A 20,893-nucleotide genomic window follows, 5' to 3' on the forward strand; every position below is an offset into this window, starting at 1 on the left:
TTCACACCACTTGTCATCTGGGAGCAAGTCTAGTATGGGTCCAATCTTGAACCATAGCAGGCGAGTCACCCACCTTGATGGACATCGCGGCTGTAGATAGGACCCTCTTTCCAAAAGCATCTAGCTGTTTTCTGGAGGTACCATACAGGGAGAGAAAGGATTGGCAAAACGCATGCCGGTAGCTGCAGAGACAACTGAGTCTGAACAAGGCTGTGTGCTTAGGCATTTTTTTATTTTTATCGAAGCAGTCCTTGGGAAGAGCTGAGAAAGAGTTTCTCATTACTAGGAGCCCATCCTCACAAATATTCTCCATTACTGAAATTGCCACCATTGATTTTCTTGCAGCTTCCTGCCGTTGATATAGAAAACCCTCTTTTTTCTGCTCTTAGGGAAGAAGATCAAAGAGCTTTTCTGCTCGTACATGACGGCATGAAAGGAGCCAATTTCATCTGAGGATGAATCTCTTGGCAGTAGGTCTGCTGGCTCACCGTCACCCGACACCAGATCTTCAAACTCATCTGTAAAGTCTGTGCCTGGAGAAACATCGGATGGGTATTCGTGAGAGCGACAAGTGGTAACGCTGGTATAAGGACCATAGGCTGGTAGTGGAATTAAACCTTCTCTTGCTGGGAATGTATCAGGTGGCACTGGAGAAAGCAACAGTGTCACAGTAAGCACATTTTGGAGCACTGAAACTAGTGTTTGCAGTGCGAAGAGTATGTCCATAGACACATCTCCGGGCCAAACAGTGTAGGAACTTATATAGGAACGGTGGGGCTGCTCCTTGGAACAGGGGTCCCAGGAGATGGTTGCTGAGGGTGTTTTGGTATGGGAAGGTCTTGTTGTGGTGAGGCTGGCTGAGGCACGTTCACAACAGGAGCTAAAGGTCCTCTATTCTCCTCAGGGAACACAACTTCCATGTCCATCTCCATGTCTGAATCAGCACCCTGCTGTAATAACTGCTCTGCGGGAGCAATGGATGGACAGGAGACTGCAGGTGGTACTTATGGAGTTAGAGAAAACAGTGGTTGGGCACAAGTTGGTCTGGGAAGATAGGCCAATGCTGATGGAACATCCCTGTCCACTGTGATTCCCTTTGGGAACGTGGATTCCAATGGCCTTTGAATAGGCATCATTGATTCAGATGTGCTTGGCAATGGTGTTGCTATGGTAACATATTTGGTCTTTGATGTAGACGATTTGGCTGTTGATGAAGTGGATGTGCCAGAAGCAGTTGCCTTGGTCGTCAAGTGGTTGGTTGACGGAACCGTCAATGAGGATCTAGGTCGACTATGGGTTGTTGACAATGATGGCGTGTATGCAGGACTAGTAGTTGTGGACAAGCGTCATTTCTCAGACAAGTGTTTAGATGACAACGCTGTCAACGACACTGGTTTAAGCACCAAAGTGATCAACGAGGTGACCGTAGATGAAGACGTCAACAGAATCATTGATGAAGGTGCAGTCCGAGCGAGTGGTTCATGTCACTTTCTTCCAACAGGAAGATTCTTCGTAGGATCTCAACCTCTTTGAAGAGGGAGTATGCTCTATTATTATTACTATTTTTATTATGGTATTTATGGAGCATGGACCTAGCATTGTGAAGCAACAGAGTGTTTTACAGACAGAGGTATACTCTAGCGGTCTTCTGTGCCCGATGGGGGCACAACTACGGACTGAGGCAGAGTCAGAGGCCTCGGCACCCTCTTGCCGCCACGCCACTAACCTTCGGTGGCAGTCGTTGTGGGTCTTGGATAAAAAAGGCTGGCAGATGGCACAGTTGGTCAGGTCGTGGTCTGGGTAAAGAGTAAAGATCCTGTTCGTGAAAGTCCTGATGCAAATGTTCTTGAGGCTACATGTGCAGCAGGCATTGAGCAGGCTCCTCCTGCTCATGTCTGTCATCTCTGCGGACTCCTGAAGGCCTTAGATGGACTCTCCAGAGGCGATTTGATGGTTCGAAACTCACTGCCGTAGGTGAGGAGTGAAGCGGAAACCAAACCCGAAGATGTACATTGAAAAAACTTGCAAAACTAGACAAAAAGTATTGAATTCCTAGCAGAGAAAAACTCCAGAACTCCCAACACTTAACGTACAGTAAAATATCTGAAGATGGCCACCAGGGGAGGAGCTAATGGGAACTGCCTAATTTGCTGTGGTGAGTATGACCCAAAATAACGAATAGAACACAAACCTGACAAGTAGTTTAAAAGTTAAAGATAAACTGCTTTAATGTTACCGAGGATTCCCAGCCTGACAGGGAATAATCAAGAGCATGTGAATCCATTAAAGATCCAATGCTGTTTAGTAGAAGTCTTATGGCTGAGTAGGCGATTTAGCCACAACTCATCTTTGTACTACTGCAGGGCAGAAGTCATTTTGTCACATGGAGGACCAATCGCAATGTTTTCCATCTTCCCCTAATTCAGTTTCAACCCGATTTTCATCCAAAGTCAGGAATAGTTGGATGGACATATTTCTTAGCATAATGATCGGCTATGCATGTGCATAATAGTAGAAAGCAATTGTACATTATTGGCCAAGCTTTAGGAGGGAGAGTATAGTTATTAAACAAGAATGGGACAGCCAAGAACCATGAGGGACACCACAAGTACTGGATTGACAAGTGAGATAGGCTATGTATTGGGATCTCCCAGCTTGAAAAAGGAGGAAATGAACTTTAGAGCAGAAGATGAGAAACAAGTTCACCTTCACACTTTGGTCGAAAGTGTCAAATTTCATTGAGAGGCCTAAAAGTCATCTCAAAATGCAGTGACTCATTGGCTGCCTTCAGAGCAGTTTTTCAGATGTAAAAAGGACTGAATCTGGCCCACGTTCTGTCTAGAAGCCAGAGTGAAAAGTGTCAATGACGTTCTCAACAGGGAGCAAAGCTTGACTTTAAAAAGTGACTGTGACATCCAGTATTTTTGCGTCTTGGTGTATAATCATAAAGGGGGCCTTCTCAATAACTGAGCAGAGCATGTTTATAACCAGATGGAAAGGCATCTGCAGCATGGGGAGCATTGGTGATATTCAAAAGGGGTTTAAAGGCAGCCATACTCTTTTTCAAGGGAAATAGGAAGTAATTTGGAGAGAAGAGTTAGGTGAATGAGGAACAATGGCAGCTAGGCGTCCCCCCTTGCAGGTTTTATTTGCAGATAAATTGGCCCTTGTTTGAATGAGAAAAGTCCTGAAAAAACCTATAAGCTTCTTCCTTTGTTAGCATGCCACCATATTATGCCTAAGAAAAATATTTCTTGGTCTTAAAGGATATAGAACCAGCAGTATCATCTAATGGGGTAATAAACTGATGGTTGTAGCAGTGCTAGAACTTTTAGGAGAGGTGGAATCTGTGTCTCTCTAAAATTCCTGTGTGGAGGCTGTATTAGGCACATCGAATGAGGTGACGTTACTGAAACAAAGAACTTGCTTGTAACTGTGGAACTTGCCAATTAAAGGTCCCTATAATGTTTATGTCAAGTAGAACGTATATCTATATTTAATGATATAAAACGGGATCATTTGTATTTATAGAAATTGAGAATGTTTGATTTACACATGAAAAGTTCAATATGTGGTATTTTTTAAAGAGGCAGACCTCTTATTAGACAAATCGTAGTGAAGTACCACTGAACTAATACCTACATGCTGCGTGCACAACATACATTCGCAAGCTCTTATTAAAAATAGAATTTTCAGGCCTCCATGAAGTTAAAATAATGCTTGGAAGATAGATGAAGCAGCTGTTTGCACTAGAAAAATGCATGGAAATACATTTACTAAAGTGCGTAAAATAACCAAAATCGTGCACTCTGAACTAAAATGCTAATTCCATAAAACCAATAATTTGTCAAATGATTATTTACTCTCTAGGTGTTTTTTCAAGAAACAGATAACCAGAATGTTGCCTTTGACTTTGAACCACTAAGTTCAATTAATATATTGCACACGTTTAAAAGTATTCTTTAACCAACTAATTTATGAAAGCAATTAATAATCAGTCTCTGCCTAGTTAAATGAGCATTCAAATACAGGTGGTTGGTCTGGTGACTACAGTCCATGCAAATTAGATCCGAAACACATGGTAGTCACATAATTTGCATACATCAATAACATCATTGTCATTGAAGCGACAAACACATATAGCACAGATCAAAGAATTTTAATTCGTTCCAGCTTATTTAAATAACGTTATTTTAAAAATGAATATTTCAGCCCGCCGAGGTTCCCATTCCAGGGCAAGTGGTTGGTTGGCAGCAGACTTCCCTCCTATGAAACAACTAAATCGAATGAGCCAATGGATGAGAGGAGGAGGGCCTTGTTCTGGTGTCAGATTATTAAATCCAATCACAGAACCAGACTAATCAAAATGGTGGTGTCATCTGATATTAGGGGGTGGACTGTGGTCTATTATAAGTCTGGAGAGCTTAAGAGAACTGGATAATTTTCTTACTAAGTGCCGACTCTCACAATACAACCGCTGAGCCACTTGGCCCAGAAGTATTTTTAAACTAAGCCCAAAGGGGGCAGGAGCTGTGTGGCAACATTGTTACCTTTCGTCAAGGGGCTCAAGAGAAGTACCTAATGGATAGAGTCAGCCACATGAGATTCCAATTCATCTTTCCCAAAGACTGGTTGGTGCTCAGAAAATGTAACCAACCTACTAAAACAATTAAGTGACACCATGGCCCCATCGCATTTATTATAGATCCCTTAGGAAAAAAGCTCTGAGGAAAAGCTTGCGTCATTTCTCTCTCGGAGACAATAAAATAATTAGTTTCAGAAAGCAAATAACGTCCTTGAATCTATGGCATCCGATGCATAAGATCTAGCAAAGGAATTAAAAAGGCTTGAAGTACTGGAACCGCTCTTCTATATTTAATAAAAGACATGAAATAGAATAGTTTTATATAGTAGGCAGGATAGTGTGTGAAGACTGATAAGAAATTTGATTTTAGAAACCTATTATTTATGGTGTCATTTCTTGCAAACCTCTTTCTTCTGTCAAAATGAAAGCAAAATCATTTGAAATTTCCTTTTCACTTATTCACAACTTGAAAGACCAAACTCTTTTCAATCCAATATAAGTATGCTCTGATATAATTTGCACTTGAACAGCCCCATAGAATATTCCAGTCACATTTGTCAACTGTTTTAGTATTACCATTGGCAGCTTACATGTGAAAGTCATTAGCTTTTGACAGCTGATTTTCTTTTTAAACTTGTTTTTACATGTAATATAAATGATTAGGTTGATAATGGTATGGTAAAATTACATACCTAAACATATTTTACAGAATACCCTTTCCTATCTGTTCATAAAGTATGTATGTACGTGTGAATAAAAAAAAAACACTTGGTGTTATATCTTGGGATACAATTATTAGTGAGAGAAACGTAGGCAGGCTGCAGTAGTAACTTGGGTTTTCATGTAGTCTGTGTTCAATTGTAGTGTTTTGAAGGGACTTCTCCAGCATTGTGAGTTAGTGCAGCACCTTTATTTGGACACATATTACAAATATTTGGATTAAAACAGAATGTTTCTTGTTGCAACTTGAAGGGTGGGATTGTTTTGCATGGAGTCATTATATTCGTGCCTTTCATGTGGAATAAAAGAACAACTCTAGTAAGGTCAACTATTGACATCCCTTATACAAAGTGGGGCTGTAACTGGCCTGTCTAGTTAAAAGGATGCAGGAAGGGAGTACTGACTGGCAATCCTCAGAGCACAATAATACCACACATACGAGTAGTGGTATGTGCGAGTCCTGAAAGGAGTAGTGAATAAATATCTGACAGAGATCCAGAAAAACTATAGGGGGGCATCAGTGAGTGTGCCCAGGTGGATGCTGATGTCCCATAAAAGCAAAAGAAAGCCATGGGATGCTGACATCTCAAAGGATGCATTCCAGTGGTTTTCCTTGCCTAAGGGATGATTGGGTGGAATTAGCATGCAAGTGGTAACATTCAAATATTCACTATCAGTACCCCAGCACCAGCAAGGGGTAATGAACGTGTGATGAGATGATGGACTAATGGCTGTACCCAATATTGTCCACTGTCCATTTGCTAAATTATAAATGACAAGTCACAAGGATTAATTGACGGGAAGGAGTATGGCCATAGCAGGACCAATATAATCAGTTTATATGTTTCAGTGAAGAACAATTGGCCCGTGTGCAGGTTAAGATTAACTGTTCCATTGACAACCATTGAACTGCAGTTAAGAAATGCAGAGTGTACTATGGCCAGTTTCAGTGAGGAACATCAATCCCGAAGTTATGAACAAGGGCAAGTTTGGATTGACTTGGTTCTCCAGACCAGTGTCTCTAGACCACTTTAGTATTGAATTCGACCATTGCCATAGTGGTTATAAACAAGCAAAGGTTTAACAAAAAGGCTATAACTGTCTCACACAGACACAGTAATTATCCTCCCATCTAGTCCCTTCCCTTATCGGCACCTACGACACACAAAGGGAGCAAAGGATAGCTTCCAACTAGCTGGAGTAGGACCCTGGTCATTTGGCTGGATGGAATTGACGGATTCTAGTGCACTAGGGTCAAACTTGGCAATGCAGATTTGTATGCCACCAACTCACATAACCACTAAGCCCTTCCTCTGGCCTCCTAGGTAAGGAGTGGGTAGGTGGGGAGGCTGCAGCAGTAGCAAGTTAGAAAGAGGCAAGAGGTTCTCAGCATTGATGAGTCAATTAAAAAGTATATTCAACTAAAATCCTTGAAAAAGAACATGTACAGTCAATTCCAAGTTATGACTATCAATGCTTTAATCACTTCAATCCTCAACATTCTGTATTATGGCAATCCCCCTGCAAAGAAATCTACTAGCAATAATGTTACCAAAATGTACAATCAACTCAGATTAGTTCTTAGCAAACTCTACAAAATGGGTTTTCTTTTGTGTGCTTTTTCGATAACACATTGGATGTTCCCTCCTTCCAGCCCATTCTAGGAGCCCCAGTTCAGGAGGTAATTGTTTTATACCGTATAATGAATGATACATGGTGTGTATATTGGGGAGGATCCTGTATGAATAGAACATGTCTCGCGGGTAGATGTAATAAATAATGCTGTCCTCCCCTACACAAGAATGAGCAACACACCAAAGTAAAGAAGAACTTCCTTTTCACTATTTCCTTTATGAGATAACTGAATTGTGGAATGCTGTCTGGAAAATATACCTTTGTAGATAAACCTGTTCCCTCTGCTATGTTGTACAGTGGAAACAATGTAATGATGATTACTGAGTTTAAAAAAAAAAACAATGTTCCGTTTCACAAACTTCGGTACGCAAGGGAAATAAGTGTGTGAAGTAATAAGACCACTGTCAACCCATAAGGTAACATGTGTTGCAACATCACTCTGCATATGACCTTTCTATATTTAATATCATTACACACTACTTTATTCCTCTGTGGTATATTTGTCTTGTAGACAGACTACCTTTGTACAACACCATTTTCAAAATACAAAATTGTTCTCAAACTTAATTGGAATATTCTCTTAAATCATTCTTAAAAATGCTCGGGACATATTAGACTGAAAATACAATCATGCTAGCTATATAGTAATCTAATAGCATCATACGCCAACAGGAACAGTTGACAAACTGAACTAAAGAGCTTCAACTATAAAAAAAAAAAGTTAACATGCAAAGAAACTGGAAATGAACAATTCATGGACATAAATAGACAAAACAATGAACATGCAACTCTTTACCAATCCATACAAAAACTACTTTAAATTACAGATGCTCTTCATATCTTCGATAGTAAATTATGCATGTGGTGTGCAAGCACCAGGCGGCCCCCAAGATACGTTGAGTACATCAAGAACACATTGAGGTCATTCATAAAAACCGCAAACAATGGAGTATATGTTATTGGTTCAATAAGTGGAAATTCACATCAGGGGATCATACAATGGCATACACAGAAGTTTTGATATTGAAGAAACTCGGGTGATTTTCCTGTGTCTCCATTTTTATTAAAAGCTCGCAAATTTCTCTACACAATTTAAAAAGAAGTTACGAAAAATCGCAACGGCATACAATATGGAAGTTCAAAAAGGTTGGAAAAAGGTTCCTTCAAATAAGCACAGAAGAGCAATCAGAAGTGTTGAGTATAGTCTAGCATCCCCCTAATGAACAATTGTCCATTAGAGATCATATAAGCGATCAAGTATGTTTATTGACAGATATTCAGATCTTGGATGACTATTGAAAAATGGCTAAGGCATGCCAGTTTTTAATTCATTACATTTTGTAGGCATGGGCGTTTCAATTTACCCATAACAACGCATTTCACAATCAGTAGTCTTATTGCTATCCAGTGCTTATACTCCTGTGGGAGATTGGAACTGATCATTGTGAATTGATCACATTCGGGAGAGGATTAATGTTCGACTGGCGCCCAGTTCTAAGCAAGCACATATTTCTTCTCCCAATGTCATAGCTGCCATACATTTTAGAAACAAGCCTTGGTCATCTGCACCGACAGACCTTACTGCCAGAATACAGAAACACTCTAGGTTGAGTTTTCTTGTAGTATCAATCAGTATTCACTCTTGATAATAAGTGCAGTGCTTTATTCTAATTTGTCATTTTTCTAAGGCTGCATAGATCAACATTTAAGCATTATTGGCTGCAAGGTGTGTGTGGTCTTACATGGTAAAGGCCTACTGGCCCGAGGTAATGGACCAGAGTGCACTAAAGAGGGCTTACGACTATTTCGGACCAGTCAAGCCACTCCTCCTCATGGCTAACAAGTCTATTAGCAAACCGGCTGAAAATGTTGGGTACAATTGTGCTTATTTATTTATTATGGAAAACCTCTATGCAGAGATCAAGTACCAAATTCGCCCCAAAATAAAGCCGATTAGATCTCACATGGTTCTTCATGAATGAGGAAAGGTTACTCATCAAGCTCCAGGTTAGGGATTGATGTGGATGTTTGGTAGGTGGGCACTTCAATGACCAAGTAAGAAGAACTGTTTCTTTGCTTGCCATTCCATTTGCCCCTGCCTTACTAATTCTGATGCTTTGTTGGGTAATGTAGAGGGGATCCCTAGAAAATATCGCCACCAAAAATATCGCCATACATCTGGCCGTTTGTCTCGCCACAGGCGATATTTTTGGGGAGGATATTTTGTGGCAGCAGAGGTTGCGGGGGTGTCCCCACTCATTTTAAAATAATGCGGTGGTTGCAGGGGTGTCCCCCGCATGGTCCATGGGTCAATATCGCCACAAAAATATGGTGATATTTTTGTATCGCAATATTTTTGCGGGGATATTAACACATGGAACCATGTAGAGATATTTGAAATATAAAAAATAACATGTACTCATACTATTGTTGCATAGGCAGAAACACCAAGTTTATTTTCTTTGTAGCGGGGATGCTTCTTCTGTCGTGTGTCTTTTCTATTTTCTGAATAAAAATGTTTTTCGAAAACAAACATGATTAGAGGTGCAGCTCTACAATATTTAAGGAAAGTTAAGTCCAAACAGTGAACACAAAAATAGGCTAGAACAACCACTCGTCATCCGACTGACACATGAGGCTGAATTCAAACGTTGCACAATCTATGACCATAGCTGTGGCGACTGCATATGCTTTTTGAAATATTGTCAGGAGGTAGCCCTGTGTTTTGTGTTGTGCTAAAACAACAGAATCCATCCAGTGTAGATTATTCTAAGCGATGGTCCCCAAATAAAGACAGATCAGAGGATTGTATGTGTGAATATGTTACACGTGGGGGGATAGGAAGGCATGGTGAGCATTTATACACTACGTCTGTTCACAAATTCATTTCATCTCAAAGGGAGTCATAGGAAAGATAAACTCTAGTGTAAAGTAGATATTATCTAAGCCCCCAACAATTATTTCTCCATTTGTATTTGTGGAATATGGCCTCCCGAATTTCCACCTTTGCAAAGGCAGATGGATAAAGGCTAGTGTTTCCATTGTCCCCATCCCCATGGAGTCCTATGGGACACCATGGGAATGGGGAGAAACGTTATTCTGCATTGGGAATTACTGGACCACAGGGACTGTAATGCCCTGGTAATTCCGGCAATCCCGGTGGTAGTAATTCATTTCAAGCCTGGCAGCAACCTGCCATTTTTTCCGGCTCGGTTACCGCCGAACTTGGAATGATGCCCACTGATTCTACGTGAGTGAATGGGATAAAGGGGTTGCCAAATATGGCCTTGGCAATTGCCTACCATAGAGAACAGAGAATATAAAATCCCAAACCAGATCTGATCATGAATGGGGCAAGGATTCATACTTCAAGCTGCACAAGAGAGAAAGCTTCCAAAGAATCCTGCACATGTCTAATGCAATGGTCCATCAATGATCATGACACTATCTGCAGCGTTTTCGTTTCGCCCAGGGTAGAGCAAGTAAGGAAACCAGAGCCCTGATCATCACCCATGGAATGTAAAATGAGGACAACATTGGTTTCCACTACTATTCTGCATGGACTCTGCTTAAGAGTACCCCAGAATCCTTGTTGACCAATGCAGGGACTTCCTGCACTGCATTCCTCACAGGGGTACGAATCTCCAGAATACCCAACAGGAATGCACCAGGTAATAGCACTTATAAATATTTGGTTGTGACCATCACCACCTAAACTGAAGTAACTCCTGTCACTGGTGGCATCCGAGCTCACAAGCACAAAAGACTACAATTATCAAGGATGGAATCCCTAGGACAACTTCAAGAAACGTTCTGTTCTTGCAGAGAACACTATCGGGATATGCAAATGTTCTGAGAGACTGGGCTAACCTTTTCTTACCTGTAACTGTCCCCAACTTCTTTGTTTAGCTTTTACGAGATATAAAGTGATTTTGTTGATACCTCTTTGTGGGCATCCCTTTATTCCAAATAATGCTATGTTACACTGTATATGTGTCTAACCTGCTCCATCTAATGGCTGTCCTTGATTTTCTTGTCTGTAGCTACCGCTATGTGAGCAAAGTAAAATTCAAGGCTTTCCTGGTTGGCCGGGCTGGGACGGCGAGATTCAACCTGCATAAAAAGCCTTAAAAAGTCCTCAATAACCGATCCAACAAAAACAAAATGGCAAGCGCAGATATGCAAATCTCAATGATGAAAGCAATCAAGCAGGTAAGAAGCTGAGGAACTGAAGAAATCATGCCGAGGTGAGCTCAGGCACAAGTGAAAAATCAGAGTTGGAGCCTGGAAGTAAAGTGTAATCAGAAAAGGCAAGCCATAGAATAACTCTGGGAGGATGAATATTAATGAAAAACAATGGAACTGATGCAGAGGCAAGGTAAGCAGCGCCAGAGAACAATGTGATGAGACACAAGGTACAATGATGTTGACCTTCCTTACAGTGAAACAGAGGTTAAGCAGGCAGGCTACCACTGCTAGAGCTGCATCATCCACCGACACCCAACAAGAGATTAGAGAACCTACTATGTCAGCCTGGTGCCAGTGCACTTGAAAACACAAGGTTAGTTGGTGGCAGCTCAGACACACAACATTACTACATCGACATAAAATGTGAAGGCTTTGTTAGCAGCAAAACAAAACCACACTACTACAAGAGAAACAACATTCTACAGATATTCCCATTAAACTGTGAATAACAGAAAAAAATGACAACAGGAGTGATCTAAAATAACAATGCCTCCATTTTAATTTGTAGTAGATGGCAAAAAACATGAGAAAGGTGCCCATACATTGGCGCTTCATCCTGCCACCTGCTTTTTTCCTATCCTACACCTTATACATGATGGAAGGACGTCAGTATATTGATATTTTACGGGCCAGGAAAATTAAGGAAACATTTTCAATGTGCATTCTGATCAAAATTACACTGGAAAAAATATCAGATTTTGTATGCCTTTCTGGTGACACACGTCCAAATAGCAGCAGTGTATCTAGAGGAGAGCTTCTTCTACGTATTATAGATGGTGCAGTGGAATAATGGAATAGATTGCACACAGAATCAGTGTCTTCATACATTTACATGAGCATGCACAGGAATACCTTTCATTAAAATTGAACCACAAACGAACGAATGTAATGGCAGCATGAAAACCAAACTAGATTAACAGAAAGGAAATTCAATTGGAGGAGAGCAAATTACTCGTTTCAGAATTTCGTCCGATAATAAGCTCGCTAGGCTAACTTTGAATTATGATTCATAGGCTATGTAATGATTCATATGGGCATATCCCTTGTTGAAAACAAGGGAAGAAAAAAATAAAGAAAAATTACCCTAATTATTAAACCGGCTTCAATCCTACATCTTTGGCAGCGATTTCGAAAAGTACATGGGACATTCATAACGTACTATTCTTTGATGGCAAGTGTGCAGATGCACGTGCGTGACATGCCAGTTCTGGTGTAGGCTTTGCTATACAGCATCATGTTGAGTCAGGCTTGGTCCATAATTTGTCCCTTTCTCCCTAAGGGGGAGCCAGCCCCTTTGGGACTAGAGAAATTATTTTGCTAAAGGTACACCCTAGGGGACAAGGCAAATTAGATCTCACTGGAGGGGGACAACCGCCCACCAGCCCCACTTATATGGCAGGTAATCCCTGATCCCAAAAAGAGAACAAATGTGTTGGTCATATGGAATTGAATGGTGCACAGACTCACAACTTCATACACGAATGGTTGACTTGTCTTCTAACCCCTTTCAGACACCGTCCGTGTCTGAACTAAGAATGCAGAGAACAAACACGCCCCTTTTCAGCATGGAACCAAAAGATATAACCCTCACTAAAAAGAGGACTTTGAGACACCTGCAGAGCCGCGGAGGCCAGAAGACCTCATCCTGGCAGACCAACGCCTGCTGTGGTGTTCGGCGAACAGGGAAGCACGTGGAATGCTGAGACACTGACAGAGGAAGAAGTTGGGGTCGCCCAGAGGGTCTCGCACTGAGAGACTGATGGTGGGACGAGGAACAAGTTCCAAGAACCACTGAGTTGTGAGGGGACATGACAGAGAGAGAGAGGGAGAGAGAGACCCCACCGCTAACAAGCTGCCAAGGAACCAATGCTGCTGACCTCAAACCACCCTATCTGCCCAAGGAGGACCGCAACAGAGAAACAGGTACGATTTGGCTCCGGGAGATGTGGGAGGGAAGGGCAAACTATACCCCAAGTTGGGGTGCTAGCAGAGATTCCCCAGGATCGGACGAGTGCATCCATATACCAAGACAGGCTACCAGAAGCCGGACCTCAGAGCGGAGTGAGGACAAATATATACCAGGGTAGGGAGAGTGAGAAAAGCCACAACCCATGGTGTGCTTTAAATCGCTGGCAAAGATGTAGGATTGAAGCCGGTTTAATAATGAGGGTAATTTTTCTTTCTTTTATTCGATTATGCACTACAGGTCAACAGAGAATTAGCCCTAGCTTCAAAAGTCCTTCCCTAAATTGTCTGGGGCCTTATGCCCAAATGTTTAGCAAAAGTTCTGACACAGTTTGCAATGCTAGAAAAAAATGAAAGTAGGGTTTCTGGGCTACAATGAACGATTCCAAGGGTTATTCCAACTAACAAAACTGTCCCCATCTTTGGGAAGGCTTGCACGAGCAAGCACTGGCAAATCCAAAGTATTGTAAACTTTTTTGAAAAGTTAGAAAAACTTTTAAAGGGAATTTAGGGGCAGTAAGAACCACTGTAACTTAAACCCCATACTCAAATTCTTCACATGATTTGGCATGTCAATGGAAGAAGGTTCTAGGTCGCTTTTCCCACCATCAGCCTCAGTCCTTGATTCACAGGGGTTGCAGGTTCGAGCACATCTCCGTGTCCTTGGCTGGTGCAAGGATTCTCGGTGGCAGAATGTTCCAAAACACGATGCAGGACCCTTCTCAGGACTGGACTGGACTCGGGAAAGCTGCTTCGGACGCTAGTCCCTGCATCACGGTGATGCAAAGGGAATCACTTTTCCCAGTTTGACTTTCCTTCCTATCTCAGCTCCCCTTGATGCTAGGACTTCGACATTTCGCTGAGGTAAATCGTGTATGACAAGCCGAGGATCCCCCAAGTTCCAGGCCTCAACGAGGAATGGCGACGACAGCAGCACGGTGGCCTAATCTCAGCTGGTCAGCCACAGGGCAGTCCCAGGGCACTTTGGAAGGCTCTTCTTCGGAGGGTACCAAGCAGATGTCAGGACTGGATGTTCCCTTCACTCCACGGGTCACACCTCCCTTGCAGGACTGCTGAAGATCAATAGCAAGACAGGGCTCTTCGAGGACAGCAACCGAAGTTGGTCGCCAGTCCTCCTTCAGACGAGTCTCCGGTCTCCTCATGGGTCTCGAGCTGGACTGCTCCTTCAGGTAACTCCAGGATCTCTCAGGAGTGGGTGCAGGGGTCCTCTTCTTATCCCAAAAGCCAAGTAAGAGCACAGCTCCCACTAATCAATAGCAGAACTAGCCCGCACACACCCCAGCAGTGGTCCAATCAGGACCACTGGCAGGAACACTCATGCCTAACACTCAGACACACAGACCAATTTGTGGATTGGGAGCAGACAGTCCCAGCAAACATACATAGCCCACCAAATGCCTCTGCTTTCCTGGGACTGGACGTCCATATAGGCCAGGAAGAAGGCTAAAAAAACAAGATGGCCAAAGGACAAGCGAACAACCTTGTGGCATGGCTGTGTTTGGTTACTAGCCACAGTTAGTAGCCAAATGCGGTAAACGCAGTAAGGCTAAACTGAAAAGCACCAAAACATTGTAAAAAGTCAATGCTGCCACCAGCCTGTTGATTAAGCACACCTAGAATAAACAAATGCCCTCTGAGTGTTGTTAGTCTAGGGGAAAAACACAAGTGTACCCCACTGCACTGCATTGTAAAATGCATTGTACAAAGATAAAAAGTTACCACAAGTGGTAACAAGTTACTAATAGTAGTAACTAACTAGACTAAGGGAAACCATCTTCCCAGTATTGACAGCCTGAAGGACGTGTCATTTTCCCCATAACAGATGAGCAATTACCAGTGTAGTGAAGCTCAAGGCTTCACTGCACTGTAAAAAGAACAGGTCAGGATAAAAAATGAAAGCAAGAAGTTTGGGGGTCCATTAACATGGAAGGAAAGGTGCAGTAAAGAGAAATCTTTCCTCACATCCACCATACACAAGTTTTTAAAAAAAGCTGATGTTTAATCTCCTCAGTGTGACAGATGCTACTCATTTTAGATGTGATAGATACACTGAGTGTGAATCGCATGACCACATGCTAATTTCTCAGTCATAAGTACAAAATGATACTGTTCCGATTACTAATTGCACACAAGATGCAATTTTCCTTCATGCTACTTTGGTGAGGTTATTGGTGCCCTTCATGGTGTATGTGTTTAAAGGGCTAATTCATGGGGGGCTGTTAACAATTCAAGTACATTTCTTTGCAGACAATAGCCCATTTGGCACACACACATGCTTGGACTCTAGATCAGGAACCCCAGGGTATGTTCCCCCCTTGTATCATTAATGTCTGCCTGAATCTCACCCAACCTCATAGTCCCCCTTCTCCTCTACATTCCAAATCAACACAGAAAATGGCAAAATAGCATTTAGGCTTGGTGGCTCTACCTCCAAACATGCGAATAGACAATCCCACCCGTCGATAAATGGATTAGTTATCTTCCCTTCATTTGGGGTTCCAAGACTGTGTCCCCAGATTGCGAGAATACAATGAAAAGGTGGAACAGAAACATACCACGAAACTTTTTCCAATCGAAATGCTGCTATTAACCTAGAGATTTCAGACTCCCACCATGGGACCCCTCCCCAATCACCAATTTCTTCATAGAACTTTTCAGGTTTGAAAATTAAGAAGGGGCATGAAGTTCTAGAAACTAAAATGCACAGAACAGTCACCTCAGCAAATGGGACTTTACACTACAATTCATCAATATGAAATAGGTAATTTACAAAGAATATATGAGGGCCAAAAGAAATTATTCACCTAAAAGTGTCTATTTTACACAGTGTAATGATTTGATTTTGAGGGCTTACGTCAGAAAATAGCTTTTATTGACACATCACACGTAAAGGTAGAATGTTAGAGAGCCTGATAAATCCAACAAAGATAACATTGGCAAGTAATTGGACTCAAAATTTGCATTTATATAACTTGATTTGGGGAGTAGAGCAGCAAATTAGTTAGAATTCTGAATTTGCTCGATCATCTTGAAAGATTTTGTTTTGAAAACTGTCCGGGTGATAAATCTGCTTTATAATACAAAAGGGGCCGTAATCTTAAGGACAAATAAACAAGACCTCCATTGGATGCTCAGAAACAGTCTCAATGTTGGCTACAAAGGAAAGCAGGATTTTATGAATGTGGTGAATGCTCAATTTGCAGACTTTGTCTAACTGGTAAGAAGGAATTTTAAAAAGACAATTTGAACTGTTATAATTTGAGACTTTATGAATTGTAAAAAACGTAGTAATGTACGGGTTGATTTGTCCATGTGAGAAAGTTATATCAAAACTCAATAAAATCATTGAAAATACATCTGCGAGAGCTCATTTGCGATATCAAAACTAGCGATAAAACCTATCCAGTGGCGCTCATTATTGAAAAATTACAGCATAGCGATTCCTCTCATCCTAAATGTGTTTGATTTATCACAGTGCATCAAAGATTAGGAAGAGGGAATAGAGTCAAATTTCTCTGCCAATTGGATTTAAGACTCTCCCTCAGACAAATCCAAGCAGGATAGATCATGATTTTCTTTGGATAATTTTGACTATAAATAGCAATAATCCATAGGTTAAGACTAAATAAGGAGACACCACTATGGATGTATATTAATACTTCTGTTATTGTCATTTGTTCAGTTGTGGGTAAATTAATTTACCTGGCACTGTTTATTTATGCCTCACACTTATAGAATAGTTTCATTATGAACCTTATGGTAACAATTCAGTCTTGCAGGTCCAACACGTTAATCTTTTCATATTTTTAGCTCCAGTTTTATAGAATGTACTTTGTAACATTGTTTCACATTTTTCCAATGGTACAGGAACCTGATTCAATAGAAATGTGATGTGATATGTTTCTCTGGGTAGAGTAATTCATGCTGTCTGAGAATGAATCTCACAAACTGAAGTAATAAAATAGAAAAATTGTGGTCAATTTTGTTTTTTTAAATGTACAATTTTGATAGGTAGGATGAGCATACTGAGTGCACTTTATGATGAAGAAGCCATGAGTCAATGGTGAAATGGTAGCACTAGCGATTTTATCTAATATATCCCGGGGTAGTGATGTGGGACAATCCCCGATTGGCCAATTTCCAGACTATACGAGCCCAAAAATTAGGAAATAATGGAAGACCTTACCATTCCCCTGGGCTCGCTGGCAGCCTGGCTGTTAGTGCAGTGCTCCCTCCCATCACGCGAGCACAGAGCTAACAGCCATGCCATAATGCCAGTGCAACATCTCGCTCAGTGCAGCGCTCCTGTGAAGAGAGGGAGCACCGTGCTGAGAGCCATATGGCCATGGCACACAGAGCGGCACTCCCTCTCCAACAAGAGTACTGTACTGTCAGCATACTGCCAGCTCAGCTCTCCTCCTTGCCCAGGTCACACTGGACAGATATGGCCTGGGCACCCATAATCACGTGCCCCTACCCAGGCTCATTACCTGGTAATGCTGGGAGGCCGAAGCCCCCTGCCAGCGGTCCTCACCTCTATGCCTGGGCTGCACTTGACAGATGCAGCCCTGGCATTTGCAATCACCTGTCCCCCCCTTCCCCACTCCTTAGCTTCTTTTTAAGAGTTAGAGGCAATCACCTGACCCCCCCAGTCTTTGCTGGGCCACACCAGGCCCGGCTATTTTTAAGCCTTGCCCCTCCCTCTGCAGAGTGGGCGCTGGGAAGTAGCCATTTCCAAGCAACCACACCAGGCAGATTGCCGTTTTAAATTATATATATGTATATATATACATATATATATATATATATATATTTTAAAGGAACAAACTAGCTTGATAGGCCATGACCACAGATCATACCAGGAGTTATTGGTCATGAGACCTTGTTAAACCCCCTCACTGTGTAGAGCCTTTAACTCGGTCTTCAGGACCCATAACTCCCAGTACAGCCCTGAGGCTAGGGCTATAAAGCTTAAATAAAAAGGTTTATAACAAGGAGATTTTAACTATGAAGCAGACACTTTTTTCAATAAACCCAATACATTTTTTATACAGGTTTATGGATCCCACTGTATTTTGAGTGCCTGTGCGGGTTTGTTTGGAATATATTATACACACATATTGTAGCGCATTACAGGCGCTGGGATGGTCCGTCTGCTACCTGATGTCCCTCTCAAAGCGTGGACGGAGCGTGATTCCTTGAGCTCGTCACTTTTTCCGAGATGTGGTATTAGCTCTTCCCTTTGGTGTATGACAGAAAAAAAATGAGACAGGACTTCAATTACCAGCAGTCTAAGTGTGTGGCCTGGACTGTACATGTAAGGAACCTCAAGTCCTAATTGCTCATCAAAACCCACTCTCATGTATTGTCGAAGAAAGAATATCCAGGGCTGCCTGCATACGATGTAGTCAAAAGAGAATACTGCCCCCATTCTACCAGTAGACACTGGCAGCTGCAGAGCCCCTCTGTTCTGTGAGCACACCCATAGTAAATCAAGACTCCGACAGCACGGCATACATTTGAGTGGAGCTGGCCATTAATGATAATTAAGGTTATTTCCCTATTGTCCAATAAGAAGAGATAGGAATAATATATAAATATACTTGTATGTAAAAACATATGTTATAAAAGGAGGGATACACTCATTGCTTACACTCATGACTCAATCATTATCAATTTATATTTTAAGTTATTGCTTTGTAAAGTATCTTATACTTTTCTGCTTTAGCACTTACAATGTCCGTAAATACACCGGGTCTCATGAGGTTCATCATCTTTGCCACCTGGTAAACATCAACAGCGTTCTCATTTTCCAATTGCTGAGACAAGTTCGTAAGGGCACAAAGCATCCCTGCTGAGACTGCACCAAATCTAAAAAAAAGAAATAAAGCAGAATATCTTGACAATTTTCAGATCGATAGAGCTCATCCAGCAGTAAATAGGTGTTGTCCACATCTACACAGAGTCAATTACAGGTACAAAATATTGGTAGCTCCAACACATGCCAGAGGTATTGGTAATCTGCAGAGATTGAACAGGACCAATGGTATGAATAAGCTTACTATTAAAGAAGACAACAAATCAGCATAGAGGTGTGGGAATGAATTTTGTGGAAGTATGAACTTGTACCTCATTAGGATTATGTACGTTTGGGCTGGCTTTTGGAATCTCAAAAGTTCAATGATTAAAGGAATGTGGCAATGGCAAAATGCAACTATCGTAATTTGTACATAATGAATGGTTAAGACACATCAGGGCTCCAATACACTTCACCAGCTGGCAGGACCTGCTCAATGTCTAATGTGTCTCCCAGAGATACCGTCTGCATAAAGTGATGGCAGACCTATTAATAATGTATAGTCTCTCCTTTCATTTCCTCAGCAGCAATAAGTTCACAGTAGGCCACATTCCTTCTGTTAATCATGTGAATGTGCTAGTGCAGGTAATGAATAGATGCCTTTTCTAATTAGAGGGCCATATATGCGGGTTATCCATCCCCACTTTCTACCTTGTCTTCTTATCTTTGTTCTGGTGCTGAGGTTAGGCTGGAAGTTTCAGAATAGTGAGTTTTATGTAAATTGTCCCACCACCCGCATATCTCTTCAATATTGTTTTTTTTCCGTTTAATCTCCACTTCTTTGCGAATTGTTCAGATAAAAGGGATGGATTTTTGTTTGACCTCCAAATAGGCATCAAGAATCCACATTTATAAACTCCCTTTTCCCCATTAGAAACTATGGTCTGTGGTGATTTACTAAGTCTTCCTAGAAATTACTTAAGTTTATCATCCATTTGTCGATATTTCTTGATGCATGGTTTCTTCTGTGGTTACATGCAGAGGCATACTTTGCTCTTTTTGCTGCCAGTTCTGGTGTTTGTCCGAGAATGATGCACAGCTGCTCTTGCCTTTGCAAGTAAAACAGAATGAGAAAAGCTTTGCATCATCCACATACAAACACCAGAATTAGAATTGAGAACAGCACAATATAACTATGCAGATCAGCAATGAAGAAAACATGCCTGAAGCAGTGAACACCAAAATGATCACAACCAGAGAGAAAGTTTGCAGCAAAGTATCCTTCTACACTCATTGTAATATGGGGAGATGGGAGGATTTCCTTCATTCTTGTCTCTAAGGTTTTCATACTAATAGCCTCCTAACTATCAATCGCCATCTAACCCTTCCCAAGTTGTATAGCTCTACGTTCACGTTGAATGCTGCTTCTTTATAATTGATCATGGTTTAAGTTTCACAATTCTTAAAAAATAACATGTGTGGGACAGTTATGGATCCAGTTATTACATCACCACTTTTCATCCACAAAGAGCTTGAGAACTGGCAAATGATCAGTGATTAACAATTCAGAAATTGGAAGGAAGCAGAATGATGGAATGAGACTTACAGAGCTGCCAGAGGAGGAGAATGAATAGCAGATTGTGTATTGTAGGAACAAATGCACCATAAAGATAAAAGGTCTGAGTAAGGATATTCTTGGATACTGGCGCACGCCTTCAGAGGAATTGCATGCAGGAGTAGCAAGCAGAATTATAAAATTGTAACCAGGGGAAAAATGGTGTAAACACACCAGCATACCATACCAAAGTCCTGCTACTACAAATTCAGGTGTGTATGCAAAGGGGAAAACAATTATTGATTTGAAGGATATACATACAAAGAAGTTGAGCCCGATTTGTACAAAAACTGTTTAGGTACTTCTC

The 20,893-nt window shown here is 41.5% G+C and overlaps 1 protein-coding gene across 2 annotated transcripts in view; it reads right to left on the bottom strand.

Annotated features, from left to right (window-relative positions):
* The window catches only part of PTPRG (protein tyrosine phosphatase receptor type G), a 1,528,043-nt gene that overhangs the window by 16,204 nt on the left and 1,490,946 nt on the right, over positions 1–20,893 (bottom strand). For both annotated transcript variants that reach the window (XM_069643751.1, XM_069643750.1), the window contains one exon: positions 18,910–19,045. In XM_069643751.1, the coding sequence (XP_069499852.1) occupies positions 18,910–19,045 (136 nt within the window). The remainder of the gene's footprint in view (positions 1–18,909; positions 19,046–20,893) is intronic.

Source organism: Ambystoma mexicanum, chromosome 2p (assembly GCF_040938575.1).
Source record: "Ambystoma mexicanum isolate Mex_15411 chromosome 2p, UKY_AmexF1_1, whole genome shotgun sequence".
Classification (NCBI taxonomy): domain Eukaryota; kingdom Metazoa; phylum Chordata; class Amphibia; order Caudata; family Ambystomatidae; genus Ambystoma; species Ambystoma mexicanum.